Source organism: Gossypium raimondii, chromosome 13, assembly GCF_025698545.1.
Source record: "Gossypium raimondii isolate GPD5lz chromosome 13, ASM2569854v1, whole genome shotgun sequence".
NCBI classification, from domain to species: Eukaryota; Viridiplantae; Streptophyta; class Magnoliopsida; order Malvales; family Malvaceae; genus Gossypium; species Gossypium raimondii.
The window spans coordinates 5,952,271-5,972,908 of NC_068577.1; the positions used below are offsets into that span (position 1 = coordinate 5,952,271).

Sequence of the window (20,638 nt, forward strand, 5' to 3'; positions counted from 1 at the left end):
TCTAGATCCTCCTCGACTTTATTCTTCCTTTTTTTTAATTTTTCAGCTTCTAACTTTTGGACGTCAACGTCTAGCCTCAAATGCATCTTTTCTTCTTCCAACTGCTCTATTTTCTTTTCGAGTTCTAAATTCCTATTTATAAAATATTGTTTTATAATCTCTAACTCTGATGGGATCACTTGTAGGTACTCTTCCATTGGTCGAACACCCTCCGAGTTCAACTCCGGAATGTTATCATTAATTCTTTTACCTCGCCACTCACCATACTCTGGAGTTGTCATCGAACCCACAGCTAGCCTTTTCATCCTATGAACCTGATTCCAAGCCTAAGAAATTTCTTTCACCTTTTTCTTGTAATTGTCTCATCGATATGAGAACTCACATTGAGCTAAACCATACGTTGCTGGCACAAACTGTCTTGAACTGTATTGCCTTAGGACCAGCAAAGGTGCAGACCCGATGGCTCCCCAAATCCCAAGCAACGGAACCCAGTCAAAGCTTCCACAACCGTAGAGAATTCCATCAGGAATCAACCAAGGAGCTCTCCATTCCACGTCATCCTCTTGAAGATTTTGCAGAATTGCTATCCAATTTTCTTCTAATATGTCGTCCCTTCTTGGCGTAGCCACTATCTCTTTTAAAGGGGAGTAATGCCCAGAGAAAACCCGATACGAAACTTTTTCGACCTTCCAGAAATGACTATGGAACCAAGCTATCAACAATTGCGCACAACCTATAAATTTTCCTTCACCAGCTCGCCTACACGCATTCAAAGATCTAAACGTTTCAGCCAAAATCACAGGAACAGGCGTGACCCCTTTACCCAACCGATCAAAGAGATCTAAAACCGCTTCGTCAACATGCCCCAATGCTCTAGGGAAAATCACTAACCCGTAGATACTCAAAGCAAACACATCGACCTTCTTTTTCCCATCAGGATGTGCTAGGATCAAGTCTTGCAAATTCGTCCATGGGATACATTTACACTCGCCCTTCTGTTTGATCCTGGCCGTGATCCATTTTTCGTTTATTCCCGTAATACTCATTAATTTCTTCCAAAACACTAGGACATATGCGGCTCTGAAATATGCTTTATCAACCTGAAGCCTAGGGCAGTGCAGTAAAGTTGTATATTCCTCCACTTTGGAACCAAATCTACGTTCCCAAAAGTAAAACAGCTATATGCAGGATTCTAATATTGAGCGAGAGCGTGAAACAATCGTTCATCACCTTAATGTTAAGTAAGTACGGCAAGTCCCCATAATTAGAGTAGAACAACTGCTTGGTTTCATCATTCCACCAATCCCAAATCTCATTTAACTACTGAAGGCTATTTTGCGTCACACTAAAACGAGTGTAGTCCCAAAAATCTGACACATATCCCTTAGCTAAATTGTCTCCTTTCTCCAATTGCACCTTCTCTGACCATATACGGACAATGGCATTGTCTTCCACTTTATCAAGAAATTCTTTTTCCATGACAATTTTCTAATTTAGTAACTGAACTTGAATCGACACTCTTTGAGATATGCAGTGACATGCAAAAATATCAACAAAACACAAACAAGTCAGTACAACACAAAACAAAATTCAAAGCAAGTATAAGAAAATCAAGCACCTATTTGGACAATCGCTAGAGTTTGGAGTAGTTCTACCTGGGTTAGGTTCCTAAGTCCACTATATGGAGTTTGGTTCTAAAGTTAAGGTACCCGAACTAGCAGATTCCTTATCTTCACCCATTATAGGCTCATGCAGACCGAGTTCGGTTCAGGGGAATACATTTCCCTATCGCTGCACGGAGATGAAAATCTCACGAAGACATAGGTACGGATGTATCCCGAAAGTGATCCACTATCCTGTACGGAGGTGAAAACCTCACGAAGGAGTAGCTTTTCACTCCCATTTAGAGGGGTAAGACCAAAATAGCCTTTATGCAATATGATGCGAAGATTTTTACAAAACTCAACCTACAATAATCATACAAATCAAATTCAAAGAAAGGATCGAAATTTTTCAAATCAAATTTTCAATTTTCGACGATAAGACAATTAATTTTACGGCTTGACTCTCTAAATCGATTCCCCAGTGGAGTCGCCAAGCTGTCGAAATCTCTTTTAAATTTATTTGAAAAAACGGGGATCGACTTTAAAAAATGAAAATTGGAGTCGCTACCGATCTTTAATGAGGTGTGATCGGATCACCTTGAAAATGATTTTAGGTCTACGAATTTTGAGAAAACTGGTTCGGGAGTCAGTTACACACGAGGAAGGATTAGCACCCTCGTGACGCCCAAAATTGGTACCGAATTGATTGTTTAATGTCTTAGTGTCGAAATTTTGAAAAGATTTTAAAATACGATCCTTTGAAGTTTAAATTTGAATAAACCAAATTGAATAATGAGACGCACTCATTTCGAGGAAATAAATTGCCACACTCTGTGAGTTAGGTGCAGCAATTCAATCGTCAAAATTAAGTATGTCTTTTAATTTTTAAATTTTAAAATTCATGTATTTTGAGAAGGTTATTTGGTCATTTAAGTCAAACGAGAATTCAAAATCCAATAAGTTAGGGTTCAATTTCTCGAAATTCCTAAACATCAAACATTGCCTTTATTTTAAAATCCTTAACTCAAAGTAACAAAATGTCATATCCAGTGAGTTAGGATCCAACAATTGAAATCTCGAAAAACTTTATTTAGACATCGTATGGTTTTATTGCAAAAGAAATACTTGGCTATCTAAATTCATCAAAAAAAATTGAAGCCCAATAAGTTAGGGCACAATACTCTCGAGAATCGGGAATACCAAGTATTTTGAGAATTTACGGAATAAAATGATTTTAGTGCTTTAATGAAACACATTTTTTAAACAAATGTAATATGATTGAATGACAATGTATGATGTAAAAGATAATCGCATGAGCAATAGATAAATGCAAACAAGGATAGCAACAATGATTTAAATCATATTATAGAAATATCAACATCAATATTAAAACTAGATAAATCTATGATCAATTTTAAAAGATACGCCAAGATGATAAAAATCATAAAACAATATGTCCTACGCATAGAAATTTTAAAATAAATTACATACATAAACTCAAAATAGACTTGAAATAAAATAATAATAACATTTAAAATAGTATTAAAAATATTAGGTAAACATTTAACATATCGATATACTAAAATAAATTTTAAGATATAACCTAAAACAAAACATTAAAATATGTACAAACTATATCGATTATTGTAAAATATATATATCAATAATATCGTGTCAAGTTTGAAAATAAAAATATATAATGGACCCTTTTTAAAAAAAATAATGTATGATAAATTTAAAACATGTTAATTTGGAATATTAAAATAATATTAGAAATAAAACTAAATTTGTCAAAATAAGAACTAATTTGATTTAAAATTAAACTAATAAAAGTTTAGTTAAAATTGAAACACAATCAAAAGAAAAATAAAACAAAAATAAAATAAACTAGAGGAACGAAAATTAAATTGAAATTAAAACAAAACTAAATAGGCAATAAACATAAATAAGAATAAAAGAAAGACTAAATTCGAACTTGATTTAAAAACTGAGGGACCACAACAGCAAATAAACGCATACTTCTGAAGATTTTAATCTTATTGATGGAAACGACGTCGTTTGCTTGCGGATCAAAATAGAATTAGAATAAAATGTGCAGTAAGATTTGAATACCTTGAAGAGAAACTGATTTGAAATAGAATACAAAGAAAAGGGACCTAATGCGAAATAAACCATTTCTCAAGACGCGCGGATCCTTCCCACGAATTTGGTCACCGCTCGGGTATGGCCAACACGTTGCCGTTTAGAAGTCATGGAAGAAGACTTTAGACGGCGCCGTTTAAATAATCTGCATAAAATCTAAAAACCTAACTGATATTAAACAATCATCTAAAATAAAACTAACAAAAACCTAATCAATTCTCTTTCTCTCTTGCGTCGCTCAGCCAACCAACGTTTGGAGGCCCCGATTCCTCACTCGCCTCCGATTGCGACGGAGGGAGCAAAAGATCAACCACCAGGTACACTTTTTGCTTTCTAACCTTCCATTATTGTATTGAATAGGGAACAAAAGAGCAAAGAACAGAAAAGGAAGAAAGGAAAAGAAAAAAAATCTATTCACCTTTCAATTTTTCTGAGTATTTTTTCTTTTTGCATTCAATCTCTGTAAAATGCGTTAAAAAAAAAAGATCCATTTTTACAAATATTGATGGCTTTTATAGCCAAATTTTCAAAGATGAAAGGAGAATAAAAATACAATGTTTTTCCTTTCTCTGCTGCGCTGTTTTCGTCCCATTTGCAGGTACGGAGGAGTGCATATGTACGGAGGAGCGGTGACCTGGAGAGGACGCGTGGTGGTATGGCTCGGCTACGTACGGAGGCTGGTCATGCGCGGAAGGCTTGGTACGTGACTAGCGGTGGCTGAGGCAAATAGTGGTTTTAGGGTTTTGTTTTGAAAATGTTTTAGGGCTACGTATGTGGGTCAATGGTTTGGGCCTTATTGGGCCGATTGGTTATTGTAAATGGACTGCTATTGGACTGTTGTTAATTGTAAATGGGCTTTTAATATTTTTTTCTTTTATGTTGGTTTTATTTATTTTTTAGTGGGCCTGGGTCAAAATTGGGCATTACATGTGAGATAGACATAAAACTGTAGCGAACAAAATAAAACCATACCTTTGCTACTGGTTTTAAATATTTATAATGACAAGAATGGCTTCTATACTTTCTTATAATCCATTGGGATCCCGGATTTGTCACAACATTAAGCACTTGTTGAAAAAAATCTCATTTGATATTGTTCATCATAGGGTAGTACTCATCTTCCTCAACATCAGGTAAATTAAACAAAACATTGATGGACTTAGAAGTAAGAGATACCTTTTTCTTTCAAACGATGACTTCAATAGCATCTTGTGTAGTCAATCTAGTATAGAATTCTCAAACTAGTTCATCATCGGGAAGTGAACGAGCATCAAAGAATCGTTCCCACTTAGAGCATTGATTATCTTTATAATTGGCACAGGGACAACCATCACATCATTGCTCTTCAGGTTAAAACATTTTTCCGGCATCATATGTTGATGCTTGAAAATTGAATCAAATAGCTCTTTCACTTCTTCATCGATCAAAATCTAGTTTTCAGAAGTAGTTTTTAACGATCTAGTTCTTTTGCGAGGCATGGTATTTTCCCGAAAATTTGGCAAAGTTTTTGCTTGCAGAGGTAAAAGAGGGTGGATCTTGCTTCGACAAAGCTTACGATGGTGAAGGTGTTGTGGCGGCGACAAATACGTGCGGCAGCAATAGTGGTATGCGGTGGCAATAATGATTGCATGCGGCAGCGACGTCGATGCTTCGGCAATTCTCTTGTGGCGGCACTAGGTAGTTTCAGCCAAAGAAAAGAAAAAGGGCTAGAGATTCCTTTTGGGATCTGAGGCTAGTGGCACAAAAAGAGAGATTTTAAGGAATTTTAGGGTGTAAGTAAATTACTTTGAGGGATATGAAAATTTAGTAGAATAAGGAGGGGTTTATATAGGAAAATATTAGGGCAACATGTAGCAAAAAAATTAGCTAAATTAAAGTTACTTGGGCGGCAAGTAATGGGTGTGACGGCAAGGGTTAAATTTTCCCTCCTTTTTGCTATCTTGGGCCTCAAACTCAGACTGTATCTCACTAAAAAATAAATTATTAGTACTTGGGCCAAATTTTGACCCCCTTTATTAACATAAAAATTTAAAATTTAACAAAATAATTTAAACTAGAAAAACATTTTAAAACCTAATTAGAAGATCTCTTCTTAACAAATTACATTAAATTAATTCTCAGGAAAGGTTGGAGGGGTCAGAGCGGTCCCACTTAAGTTTCAATCTCCTTAGACAGAATTAATTAAATGAACTTAATTAAGAAAAATAAATTCTAATTATTTATTTATTTACAAGACGAGTTTATGAAAAATCAAGGGTCTGTTAATTTGAACGAAAATTCAACTCGCTCAACTTCACCATCCTAGTAGTGTTTGAGACATTGACCATTAACTTTAAACGTACCTCCGTAATTGTCGTATAATTCAATAGCTCCATAAGGATAAACTCGGTGGATGGTATAAGGTCCTTTCCATTGGGATTCCATCTTCCCAAGAAATAACTTCAGCATTGAATTAAACAATAACACCTTCTGACCTTCTTTAAACTCGCGAGGTTGTATATGACTATCATGCCATCTTTTTTATCTTTCTTTACACATTTTGAAATTCTAATAGGAAAGAAACCTTAGCTCTTCCAACTCATCAAGTTGAAACATCCTTCTCTCACCGGCTTGCTTAAGATCAAAATTTAACTACTTCAAAGCCCAGTGAGCTTTATTCTCCAATTCTAATGGAAAATGACATGCCTTTCCAAAAACTAACCGATAAGGAGTCATTCCTAATGGAGTCTTGAATGTTGTTTGATAGGCCCATAATGCATCATCGAGCCTTCGATACCAATCTTTTCTGTTAGGGCATACTACCTTTTCAAAGATACCTTTGATTTCACGGTTCACTCTTTCAACTTGTCCATTAGACTGGGGGTGATAAGCAGTAGCAATCTTGTGCTTCACATCATATTTGTCAAGCAACCACTTAAGCTATTTGTTCACAAAGTGAGAACTTTCATCACTAATAATAGCTCTTGGTATCCCAAATCGTGTAAACACATGCTTATGTAGGAATTGCATGACTACCTTAGCATCATTTGTAGGGTATGCTTCAGCTTCAACCCACTTGGATACATAGTCCACAGCAACTAAGATGTATTTGTTCCCATATGAAGAAGGAAATGGGCCTAAGAAGTCAATGCCCCATATGTCGAACAATTCAATCTCTAAAATGTTTGTCAAGGGCATCTCATTCATCCTTGATATATTTTCGGTTCCTTGGCACTTATCACAGTTCTTCACATAAGCGTAAGCATCTTTAAATAGTGTAGGTCAAAAGAAACCTGCTTGCAAAATCTTTGCTGCAGTACGTGAACTACCAAAGTGTCCCTCACTTGGAGATGAATGGCAATGATATAAGATCTCAGCAATCTCACTTTCAGCTACACACTTTCGGATTATATTATCTGCACACTGTTTAAATAAAAACAGATCCTCCCAAAAATAATACCGACTATCATGAAGGAATTTCTTCTTTTATTGGTATGTCATTTCTCGAGGAATTATTCCACATGCAAGATAATTGGAAAAATCAGCAAACCAGGGTATTTCATGAATTCGAGTTACCTCAAATAAGTGCTCATCTGGGAAATTCTCGTTGATAGGCATACCAGACTGGGTTACCTTATCTTGCTCCAACCTCGACAGATGATCAGCTACTTGATTTTTGATACCTTTTCTATCTTGGATCTCAAGGTCAAATTCTTGGAGTAAAAGTATACAACGAATTAGCCTTGGTTTTGCATATTTCTTCGTGAGCAAGTATTTAATGGTTGCATGGTCAGTAAATACTGTAACTTTGGTACCAATAAGATATGAACAGAATTTGTCAAAAGTAAAAACTATAGCAAATAGTTCCTTTTTAATTACCGTATAATTGAGTTGGGCTCCCGTCAAGGTTCTACTTACATAGTAAATGGGGTGGAATACTTTATTTCTTCTTTGACCCATCACAACTCCAATAGCATAATCACTTGCATTGCACATCAACTCAAAAGATGAGTTCCAATTAAGTGTAACGATTATTGGGGTTGTAATTAACCGATTCTTTAGATCTTCAAAAGCTTCCAAACATGCTTTGTTGAAATTGAACATTGTATCTTTCTCTAACAACAAACAAAGCGGCTTAAAAATTTTCGAGAAATCCTTGATAAACCTTCGATAAAAACTGGCATGGCCTAAGAAACTTATGACTCCTTTCACATTAATAGGGGCCGGTAATCTTTCAATTACGTCCACCTTTGCTTTGTCAACTTAAATTTCTTTCTTGAGAACTTGTGACCTAAGACAATTCCTTCATTGACCATAAAATGGCATTTTTCCCAATTAAGGACAAGATTCGTCTCTTCGCATCTCTTTAGTACCTTAGCCAAATTACTCAAACAGATATCATAAGTGTTACCAAAAACAAAAAAATCATCCATGAAAACCTCGACGAAATTTTTGACCATATCAGTAAATATTACCATCATGCATCGTTGAAAAGTTGCAGGTGCATTGCATAAACCAAAAGGCATGCACCTAAAAGCAAACGCACCATACGGACAAGTAAAGGTTATTTTATGTTGGTCCTCCGGGGCTACAACTATTTGGTTATATCCCTAATAGTCATCTAAAAAAATAATAGAATTCATTACCTGTCAGTCGATCTAACATCTGATCCATAAAAGGCAACGAAACTATGCAGATAACAGATTTTGGTTAGGATTGTTATGCAACCTGCAATTTAATCAGGTTAGGATCTAAATTGAGCATGCACATTTCAATTATGCGTCCATTAGCCGTCGTCTGGTTAGGATCGCTCAGCTAATTCACGTGCATTTCAATCTAAAAACTATATAGATAACAGGTGCATTAGCCGTCCCTTGAGCTTTTGTCACACTTCTTCTCTGCACTCAATGAAACAAAACACAACATAAAAATATAAGCACCATTTCTTTTATTACTTTTTCTACTAAAATGAGTTTTTTTTTCTCGTAAAAAACCTAGGATGGGGAGAGGGTTTTAAAATTCAAAGCCTTTGAAATATATGAGTTTGAGGTTGTTAATATTATTTTATATTGTTGAATAGTAAATTAATTGTATTGGTGGTTTAACCTATTGGATCGAGAATTAATGATTTGATTGATTTGAGTTTGGGCTGCTCACTATCTTGACTGCATTTATCATTTAATTCTTTTTTTAATTAGCCAAACTCATGTTAACAATGGTATAACAGTAATTAATGACTTCATGGACAGAACATCAATATATAAATACACAAACAAATATAATGGGAATTGGAGAACTCCCATTTATACAAACAAATATAAGTGGGCAAATTCAATACTCATAATAAATACACAAAGATAACTAAAAACATTATTAAACCAGATCCAGTATGCAGCATACAAGAAAAAGGGGGTATTTCAAGGAGTAGAACGAGAAGGTGGTGGAGAAAAGGAAGGAATAGAGGGAACTGCAGTTGGGATTGAGGGAATGCTTGGCAGAGGCGGCAGTCCTCTTGGCAATGTGGTAGGAAGTGGAGGAAGCGCCCCAGGGTTTGTGAGATTAGGGATAGATGGCAATGGCGGAAAAGAGAAAGGAATAGGGGGAATTGCAGTTGGGATTGTGGGGACTGAGGGAATGCTTGGCAGAGGGGGCAGTCCTGTTGGGAATGTGGTAGGAAGTGGAGGAAGCGCCCCAGGCCATGAGAATGATGGTCGGGATGGCGTTGGGAGATTAGGGAAAGATGGTAAACTTTGCGTTCGAGGCTGCTGCAGAAGGTGACGAGCTGCTACCCCAACATCAATGCTTGCAAATGACAAAGCAATCAAGAATGCTAAAGCAAAGCAATTGAAAGAGGCCATTTTTGTTCAAAGATTTCGAAACAAATGAAGCAGATGAAACGAAGTTCTTTATCTGAATAGTTGTGAGTGAGGAAAACAAAGCATGGTATTGAGGTTTATATAGGCATTGGAGTAGTGAATAGAAATCCCCTGCCCCTAAACAATGCCCCATGCATGCCCCCAAACCAAAATAGCGCCACATGTTTTTTATTTTTTCCATTTTAATTGTAGTTCATTTTTAAAATAAAAAATTTATAGTGATTTGAATTAATTTTTAACTTATTATCAACGTTTTTATTTTTGTTTTATTTTTATTTTACATTAATTTTACCTATTCTTTAATTAACAAATTTATAATGACTTAGAGTTTATCTAATAGAGTTTTTTTTTTATAATCGGTCTTATGATAAAATTTTATAAGGTGGGAACAAGTCCCACAGTGACAACATGATCCTTCAATTTTTGGTGGTGGCATGCCTTTAGTCAAAGGATCAGCCAACATCTGCTCAATGCTAATGTGCTCAATGACCAATTTCTTGTCTTTAACATGTTTCCTTATGCCTAGGTACTTAAAGTCGATATGTTTACTTCAACTTCCACTTTTTTCGTTCTTAGCCATAAAGACAAAGAGTTGAATTGTCACAATATATGAAATAATCAAAACCCATAATGACTCAAATTAAAAATCTCGAGCTTCAAACCCAAATTAAATTAAATCAAAACCATAATTTATTATGTACAATTGCACAAAATTAACATAATTTAAGTGTGTCATAGTGCGCGTTAAATTAAAGTTTACGTTTGACATTATAGATAATATTCACGTGTAAAATTTTGAGATTTATTCCTTAATTAATGTAATATGTCAAATAGAATACTTGAACAATCCTCCATGTTGGCAAAGTTTATGTTAAGTAGTAGAAGCGAACTAAATAATGAGAATAAATCTAAAGTATGGCATACATATAATTTATTCACAATGTGACTTAAACTTTGTCCTTCAAGATTTCACGGTCTCAATTTATGTCTTAAATTTTTAAGATCATTTTAGGTTTGTTAAAAATTAAAAGTTTAGAAAGTTAGAATTGTTGCTTGAGGCGTGAATATCCCTATTCTTTAGGATATTTGTGGATTTACCATCTCTCGTGATTTCTTTTGTATCATGCACAATGAAAAATTGAAAAAAATTTCCCATTTGAATGGAATTGAGCTATTAGGCTCAAGCCTCGTAAAGCATATATATTCTCTTATTTTGAGTCTTACAAGTTTATAGTAAACCAAATCTATATAAACATCATTTAATAGGTCAATCTAAAATATGTTTAATATGTGTAATTCTTTAAAATAGATGAAAACTTCAAATATGGTTTAGGTCATTTTCAGATTTGTCTTATTTTAGGTTCAAATTATTCAATTTGAGGCTACGTTTTTCATGTCTAATCATTATTGATCCGAATCATTTTAGATTTTGATCATTTTAAGTTCCAATTATTTTGTGATCAAATCATTTCAAGTTTTGATAAATTTGGGTCGATTCGAATTTGACTTAATTACGTAGTTAACTTTTTTTATACTGAACTGAGCTGAATGAAAGTTAGATTGGAATTTATTTAGTGTGCCTTTGTGTTTAAGTCGAAATTTAAACATCTCCTTCAAAATAAACAATTTAAGACAATTTTATTTTAAAGACAATAATACAACATAGTTGATTTGGGAGATAAACATGTTAATTTTTAATCCCAACCAAAATTGTACATAATTCTTTTATGCCATATTAAATACATGCAACGTCTTATAAAAATTGTAAATAAATTATGCCTAGCGACAACGTTATTCAACTCTAATTTCATGGTTAATACCTATTTCTATTTTTCTTCTACTGTCTTCAGCTTTAAATATAAAGGGATTGAAATTTTAAGAATTGAGATTTCTTTTCTCTGTATTAGTGGACGTTTGATTTTTGTTTGATTGTTTTTTTACTGGAATTGGCACATATCTTTTCAGATTTATCAATATTTTTTAAATTTATTTAAGATATGTATATCAATATATTACAAATATAAAATAAATGAAACTAAATACATTTCAAATATAAAATATTTATTAATAAACTGAACAAATAAAAATTTATCATTCTAATAAATCCAAAATTATTAATAACAATCCATCATTTAATATGAAATTTTATGGATTTAGCTCATTTACTTAATAAAAGAAGCTGAAAGGTGGACGAATATATTTTTCTTTGATAATCGGGTGAACGGTTTTTCTTAATTATATTTTGAATGTGAAAGTGTATTCCATTTTTAAAAACTTTACATTCGATGTAACATTTTAATTAGCCACGTTTCAATTAAGTTTTTGGCATAATAGTAAATAATTAAAAGTTTAATATTTTAATGTTATTCATCCACAGATCTGCATTATGTTCGCAAGTGTGACAGGAATTGATCGGAATGAGTTGGTGCAATTTGTACGGACCGAAATTTTCACCAGTGTAGAAAAAGTGTGTTGGGTGTTTTGCAATGTTATTGAAACCAAACTAAACAGACCAAGAACCGATGAACCCGAGGACTAGAGTAAACTGCAGTTAAACTGCAAATCATCAGCCGATTAAGTCGTATTTTAACATTTTCTAAACTGGAAAGAAGAAAATTTCACTTCAAGGCCCTTGAGCTTTTGTCACACTTCTTCTCTGCACTCAATGAAATAAAACACAACATAAAAATATAAGCACCATTTCTTTTATTACTTTTTCTACTAAAATAAGTGTTTTTTTCCTCTTAAAAAACCTAAGATGGGGAGAGGATTTTAAAATTCAAAACCTTCGAAATAGATGAGTTTGAGGTTGTTAATATTATTTTATATTGTTGAATAGTAAATTAATTGTATTGGTGGTTTAACCTATTGGATCGAGAATTAATGATTTGATTGATTTGAGTTTGGGCTGCTCACTATCTTGACTGCATTTATCATTTAATTCTTTTTTTAATTAGCCAAACTCATGTTAACAATGGTATAACAGTAATTAATGACTTCATGGACAGAACATCAATATATAAATACACAAACAAATATAATGGGAATTGGAGAACTCCCATTTATACAAACAAATATAAGTGGGCAAATTCAATACTCATAATAAATACACAAAGATGACTAAAACCATTATTAAACCAGATCCAGTATGCAGCATACAAGAAAAAGGGGGTATTTCAAGGAGTAGAACGAGAAGGTGGTGGAGAAAAGGAAGGAATAGAGGGGACTGCAGTTGGGATTGAGGGAATGCTTGGCAGAGGCGGCAGTCCTCTTGGCAATGTGGTAGGAAGTGGAGGAAGCGCCCCAGGGTTTGGGAGATTAGGGATAGATGGCAATGGCGGAAAAGAGAAAGGAATAGGGGGAATTGCAGTTGGGATTGTGGGGACTGAGGGAATGCTTGGCAGAGGGGGCAGTCCTGTTGGGAATGTGGTAGGAAGTGGAGGAAGCGCCCCAGGCCATGAGAATGATGGTCGGGATGGCGTTGGGAGATTAGGGAAAGATGGTAAACTTTGCGTTCGAGGCTGCTGCAGAAGGTGACGAGCTGCTACCCCAACATCAATGCTTGCAAATGACAAAGCAATCAAGAATGCTAAAGCAAAGCAATTGAAAGAGGCCATTTTTGTTCAAAGATTTCGAAACAAATGAAGCAGATGAAACGAAGTTCTTTATCTGAATAGTTGTGAGTGAGGAAAACAAAGCATGGTATTGAGGTTTATATAGGCATTGGAGTAGTGAATAGAAATCCCCTGCCCCTAAACAATGCCCCATGCATGCCCCCAAACCAAAATAGCGCCACATGTTTTTTATTTTTTCCATTTTAATTGTAGTTCATTTTTAAAATAAAAAATTTATAGTGATTTGAATTAATTTTTAACTTATTATCAACGTTTTTATTTTTGTTTTATTTTTATTTTACATTAATTTTACCTATTCTTTAATTAACAAATTTATAATGACTTAGAGTTTATCTAATAGAGTTTTTTTTTTATAATCGGTCTTATGATAAAATTTTATAAGGTGGGAACAAGTCCCACAGTGACAACATGATCCTTCAATTTTTGGTGGTGGCATGCCTTTAGTCAAAGGATCAGCCAACATCTGCTCAATGCTAATGTGCTCAATGACCAATTTCTTGTCTTTAACATGTTTCCTTATGCCTAGGTACTTAAAGTCGATATGTTTACTTCAACTTCCACTTTTTTCGTTCTTAGCCATAAAGACAACAGTTGAATTGTCACAATATATGAAATAATCAAAACCCATAATGACTCAGCCTAAAAATCTCGAGCTTCAAACCCAAATTAAATTAAATCAAAACCATAATTTATTATGTACAATTGCACAAAATTAACATAATTTAAGTGTGTCATAGTGCGCGTTAAATTAAAGTTTACGTTTGACATTATAGATAATATTCACGTGTAAAATTTTGAGATTTATTCCTTAATTAATGTAATATGTCAAATAGAATACTTGAACAATCCTCCATGTTGGCAAAGTTTATGTTAAGTAGTAGAAGCGAACTAAATAATGAGAATAAATCTAAAGTATGGCATACATATAATTTATTCACAATGTGACTTAAACTTTGTCCTTCAAGATTTCACGGTCTCAATTTATGTCTTAAATTTTTAAGATCATTTTAGGTTTGTTAAAAATTAAAAGTTTAGAAAGTTAGAATTGTTGCTTGAGGCGTGAATATCCCTATTCTTTAGGATATTTGTGGATTTACCATCTCTCAGGATTTCTTTTGTATCATGCACAATGAAAAATTGAAAAAAATTTCCCATTTGAATGGAATTGAGCTATTAGGCTCAAGCCTCGTGTCTTATATATATATCTCTTATTTTGAGTCTTACAAGTTTATAGTAAACCAAATCTATATAAACATCATTTAATAGGTCAATCTAAAATATGTTTAATATGTGTAATTCTTTAAAATAGATGAAAACTTCAAATATGGTTTAGGTCATTTTCAGATTTGTCTTATTTTAGGTTCAAATTATTGAATTTGAGGCTACGTTTTCATGTCTAATCATTATTGATCCGAATCATTTTAGATTTTGATCATTTTAAGTTCCAATTATTTTGTGATCAAATCATTTCAAGTTTTGATAAATTTGGGTCGATTCGAATTTGACTTAATTACGTAGTTAACTTTTTTATACTTGAATCGAAATGAATGAAAGTTAGATTGGAATTTATTTAGTGTGCCTTTGTGTTTAAGTCGAAATTTAAACATCTCCTTCAAAATAAACAATTTAAGACAATTTTATTTTAAAGACAATAATACAACATAGTTGATTTGGGAGATAAACATGTTAATTTTTAATCCCAACCAAAATTGTACATAATTCTTTTATGCCATATTAAATACATGCAACGTCTTATAAAATTGTAAATAAATTATGCCTAGCGACAACGTTATTCAACTCTAATTTCATGGTTAATACCTATTTCTATTTTTCTTCTACTGTCTTCAGCTTTAAATATAAAGGGATTGAAATTTTAAGAATTGAGATTTCTTTTCTCTGTATTAGTGGACGTTTGATTTTTGTTTGATTGTTTTTTTACTGGAATTGGCACATATCTTTTCAGATTTATCAATATTTTTTAAATTTATTTAAGATATGTATATCAATATATTACAAATATAAAATAAATGAAACTAAATACATTTCAAATATAAAATATTTATTAATAAACTGAACAAATAAAATTTATCATTCTAATAAATCCAAAATTATTAATAACAATCCATCATTTAATATGAAATTTTATGGATTTAGCTCATTTACTTAATAAAAGAAGCTGAAAGGTGGACGAATATATTTTTCTTTGATAATCGGGTGAACGGTTTTTCTTAATTATATTTTGAATGTGAAAGTGTATTCCATTTTTAAAAACTTTACATTCGATGTAACATTTTAATTAGCCACGTTTCAATTAAGTTTTTGGCATAATAGTAAATAATTAAAAGTTTAATATTTTTAATGTTATTCATCCACAGGATCGTGCATTATGTTCGCAAGTGTGACAGAATTGATCGGAATGAGTTGGTGCAATTTATACGGACCGAAATTTTCACCAAGTAGAAAAAGTGTGTTGGGTGTTTTGCAATGTTATTGAAACCAAACTAAACAGACCAAGAACCGATGAACCCGAGGACTAGAGTAAACTGCAGTTAAAGCGCAAATCATCACCGATTAAGTCGTATTTTAACATTTTCTAAACTGAAAGAAGAAAATTTCACTTCAAGGCCCTTGAGCTTTTGTCACACTTCTTCTCTGCACTCAATGAAATAAAACACAACATAAAAATATAAGCACCATTTCTTTTATTACTTTTCTACTAAAATAAGTGTTTTTTCCTCTTAAAAACCTAAGATGGGGAGAGGATTTTAAAATTCAAAACCTTCAAATAGATGAGTTTGAGGTTGTTAATATTATTTTATATTGTTGAATAGTAAATTAATTGTATTGGTGGTTTAACCTATTGGATCGAGAATTAATGATTTGATTGATTTGAGTTTGGGCTGCTCACAATCTTGACTGCATTTATCATTTAATTCTTTTTTTAATTAGCCAAACTCATGTTAACAATGGTATAACAGTAATTAATGACTTCATGGACAGAACATCAATATATAAATACACAAACAAATATAATGGGAATTGGAGAACTCCCATTTATACAAACAAATATAAGTGGGCAAATTCAATACTCATAATAAATACACAAAGATGACTAAAACCATTATTAAACCAGATCCAGTATGCAGCATACAAGAAAAAGGGGGTATTTCAAGGAGTAGAACGAGAAGGTGGTGGAGAAAAGGAAGGAATAGAGGGGACTGCAGTTGGGATTGAGGGAATGCTTGGCAGAGGCGGCAGTCCTCTTGGCAATGTGGTAGGAAGTGGAGGAAGCGCCCCAGGGTTTGGGAGATTAGGGATAGATGGCAATGGCGGAAAAGAGAAAGGAATAGGGGGAATTGCAGTTGGGATTGTGGGGACTGAGGGAATGCTTGGCAGAGGGGGCAGTCCTGTTGGGAATGTGGTAGGAAGTGGAGGAAGCGCCCCAGGCCATGAGAATGATGGTCGGGATGGCGTTGGGAGATTAGGGAAAGATGGTAAACTTTGCGTTCGAGGCTGCTGCAGAAGGTGACGAGCTGCTACCCCAACATCAATGCTTGCAAATGACAAAGCAATCAAGAATGCTAAAGCAAAGCAATTGAAAGAGGCCATTTTGTTCAAAGATTTCGAAACAAATGAAGCAGATGAAACGAAGTTCTTTATCTGAATAGTTGTGAGTGAGGAAAACAAAGCATGGTATTGAGGTTTATATAGGCATTGGAGTAGTGAATAGAAATCCCTGCCCTAAACAATGCCCCATGCATGCCCCCAAACCAAAATAGCGCCACATGTTTTTATTTTTCCATTTTAATTGTAGTTCATTTTAAAATAAAAATTTATAGTGATTTGAATTAATTTTTAACTTATTATCAACGTTTTATTTTTGTTTTATTTTTATTTTACATTAATTTTACCTATTCTTTAATTAACAAATTTATAATGACTTAGAGTTTATCTAATAGAGTTTTTTTTATAATCGGTCTTATGATAAAATTTTATAAGGTGGGAACAAGTCCCACAGTGACAACATGATCCTTCAATTTTGGTGGTGGCATGCCTTTAGTCAAAGGATCAGCCAACATCTGCTCAATGCTAATGTGCTCAATGACCAATTTCTTGTCTTTAACATGTTTCCTTATGCCTAGGTACTTAAAGTCGATATGTTTACTTCAACTTCCACTTTTTTCGTTCTTAGCCATAAAGACAGCAGTTGAATTGTCACAATATATGAAATAATCAAAACCCATAATGACTCAAATTAAAATCTCGAGCTTCAAACCCAAATTAAATTAAATCAAAACCATAATTTATTATGTACAATTGCACAAAATTAACATAATTTAAGTGTGTCATAGTGCGTTAAATTAAAGTTTACGTTTGACATTATAGATAATATTCACGTGTAAAATTTTGAGATTTATTCCCTTAATTAATGTAATATGTCAAATAGAATACTTGAACAATCCTCCATGTTGGCAAAGTTTATGTTAAGTAGTAGAAGCGAACTAAATAATGAGAATAAATCTAAAGTATGGCATACATATAATTTATTCACAATGTGACTTAAACTTTGTCCTTCAAGATTTCACGGTCTCAATTTATGTCTTAAATTTTTAAGATCATTTTAGGTTTGTTAAAAAATTAAAAGTTTAGAAAGTTAGAATTGTTGCTTGAGGCGTGAATATCCCTATTCTTTAGGATATTTGTGGATTTACCATCTCTCAGGATTTCTTTTGTATCATGCACAATGAAAAAATTGAAAAAAAAATTTCCCATTTGAATGGAATTGAGCTATTAGGCTCAAGCCTCGTGTGCGCATATATATTCTCTTATTTTGAGTCTTACAAGTTTATAGTAAACCAAATCTATATAAACATCATTTAATAGGTCAATCTAAAATATGTTTAATATGTGTAATTCTTTAAAATAGATGAAAACTTCAAATATGGTTTAGGTCATTTTCAGATTTGTCTTATTTTAGGTTCAAATTATTCAATTTGAGGCTACGTTTTCATGTCTAATCATTATTGATCCGAATCATTTTAGATTTTGATCATTTTAAGTTCCAATTATTTTGTGATCAAATCATTTCAAGTTTTGATAAATTTGGGTCGATTCAATTTGACTTAATTACGTAGTTAACTTTTTTATACCGAATCGAAATGAATGAAAGTTAGATTGGAATTTATTTAGTGTGCCTTTGTGTTTAAGTCGAAATTTAAACATCTCCTTCAAAATAAACAATTTAAGACAATTTTATTTTAAAGACAATAATACAACATAGTTGATTTGGGAGATAAACATGTTAATTTTTAATCCCAACCAAAATTGTACATAATTCTTTTATGCCATATTAAATACATGCAACGTCTTATAAAAATTGTAAATAAATTATGCCTAGCGACAACGTTATTCAACTCTAATTTCATGGTTAATACCTATTTCTATTTTTCTTCTACTGTCTTCAGCTTTAAATATAAAGGGATTGAAATTTTAAGAATTGAGATTTCTTTTCTCTGTATTAGTGGACGTTTGATTTTTGTTTGATTGTTTTTTTACTGGAATTGGCACATATCTTTTCAGATTTATCAATATTTTTTAAATTTATTTAAGATATGTATATCAATATATTACAAATATAAAATAAATGAAACTAAATACATTTCAAATATAAAATATTTATTAATAAACTGAACAAATAAAAATTTATCATTCTAATAAATCCAAAATTATTAATAACAATCCATCATTTAATATGAAATTTTATGGATTTAGCTCATTTACTTAATAAAAGAAGCTGAAAGGTGGACGAATATATTTTTCTTTGATAATCGGGTGAACGGTTTTTCTTAATTATATTTTGAATGTGAAAGTGTATTCCATTTTTTAAAAAACTTTACATTCTGATGTAACATTTTTAATTAGCCACGTTTCAATTAAGTTTTTGGCATAATAGTAAATAATTAAAAGTTTAATATTTTTAATGTTATTCATCCACAGGACTGTGCATTATGTTCTGGCAAGTGTGACAGGAATTGATCGGAATGAGTTGGTGCAATTTATACGGACCGAAATTTTCACCAAGTAGAAAAAGTGTGTTGGGTGTTTTGCAATGTTATTGAAACCAAACTAAACAGACCAAGAACCGATGAACCCGAGGACTAGAGTAAACTGCAGTTAAACTGCAAATCATCAGCCGATTAAGTCGTATTTTAACATTTTCTAAACTGAAAGAAGAAAATTTCACTTCAAGGCCCTTGAGCTTTTGTCACACTTCTTCTCTGCACTCAATGAAATAAAACACAACATAAAAATATAAGCACCATTTCTTTTATTACTTTTTCTACTAAAATAAGTGTTTTTTTCCTCTTAAAAAACCTAAGATGGGGAGAGGATTTTAAAATTCAAAACCTTCAAATAGATGAGTTTGAGGTTGTTAATATTATTTTATATTGTTGAATAGTAAATTAATTGTATTGGTGGTTTAACCTATTGGATCGAGAATTAATGATTTGATTGATTTGAGTTTGGGCTGCTCACAATCTTGACTGCATTTATCATTTAATTCTTTTTTTAATTAGCCAAACTCATGTTAACAATGGTATAACAGTAATTAATGACTTCATGGACAGAACATCAATATATAAATACACAAACAAATATAATGGGAATTGGAGAACTCCCATTTATACAAACAAATATAAGTGGGCAAATTCAATACTCATAATAAATACACAAAGATGACTAAAACCATTATTAAACCAGATCCAGTATGCAGCATACAAGAAAAAGGGGGTATTTCAAGGAGTAGAACGAGAAGGTGGTGGAGAAAAGGAAGGAATAGAGGGGACTGCAGTTGGGATTGAGGGAATGCTTGGCAGAGGCGGCAGTCCTCTTGGCAATGTGGTAGGAAGTGGAGGAAGCGCCCCAGGGTTTGGGAGATTAGGGATAGATGGCAATGGCGGAAAAGAGAAAGGAATAGGGGGAATTGCAGTTGGGATTGTGGGGACTGAGGGAATGCTTGGCAGAGGGGGCAGTCCTGTTGGGAATGTGGTAGGAAGTGGAGGAAGCGCCCCAGGCCATGAGAATGATGGTCGGGATGGCGTTGGGAGATTAGGGAAAGATGGTAAACTTTGCGTTCGAGGCTGCTGCAGAAGGTGACGAGCTGCTACCCCAACATCAATGCTTGCAAATGACAAAGCAATCAAGAATGCTAAAGCAAAGCAATTGAAAGAGGCCATTTTGTTCAAAGATTTCGAAACAAATGAAGCAGATGAAACGAAGTTCTTTATCTGAATAGTTGTGAGTGAGGAAAACAAAGCATGGTATTGAGGTTTATATAGGCATTGGAGTAGTGAATAGAAATCCCCTGCCCCTAAACAATGCCCCATGCATGCCCCCAAAC

The 20,638-nt window shown here is 33.1% G+C and overlaps 3 protein-coding genes across 3 annotated transcripts; all 3 read right to left on the minus strand.

Annotated features, from left to right (window-relative positions):
- Positions 1–9,142: 9,142 nt before the first annotated feature.
- On the minus strand, positions 9,143–9,583 carry LOC105784622 (proline-rich receptor-like protein kinase PERK2). Its single transcript, XM_012610521.2, has one exon. The coding sequence runs from the start codon at positions 9,581–9,583 to the stop codon at positions 9,143–9,145; it is 441 nt and encodes a 146-aa protein (XP_012465975.1).
- A 3,194-nt stretch (positions 9,584–12,777) lies between these two features.
- LOC105781316 (proline-rich receptor-like protein kinase PERK2) lies at positions 12,778–13,218 on the minus strand. The gene has a single exon (XM_012605851.2). The coding sequence runs from the start codon at positions 13,216–13,218 to the stop codon at positions 12,778–12,780; it is 441 nt and encodes a 146-aa protein (XP_012461305.1).
- Positions 13,219–16,404: 3,186 nt separating this feature from the next.
- LOC128036109 (proline-rich receptor-like protein kinase PERK2) lies at positions 16,405–16,845 on the minus strand. The gene has a single exon (XM_052626983.1). It carries the CDS (start codon positions 16,843–16,845, stop codon positions 16,405–16,407), a length of 441 nt encoding a protein of 146 aa, XP_052482943.1.
- Positions 16,846–20,638: the final 3,793 nt, after the last annotated feature.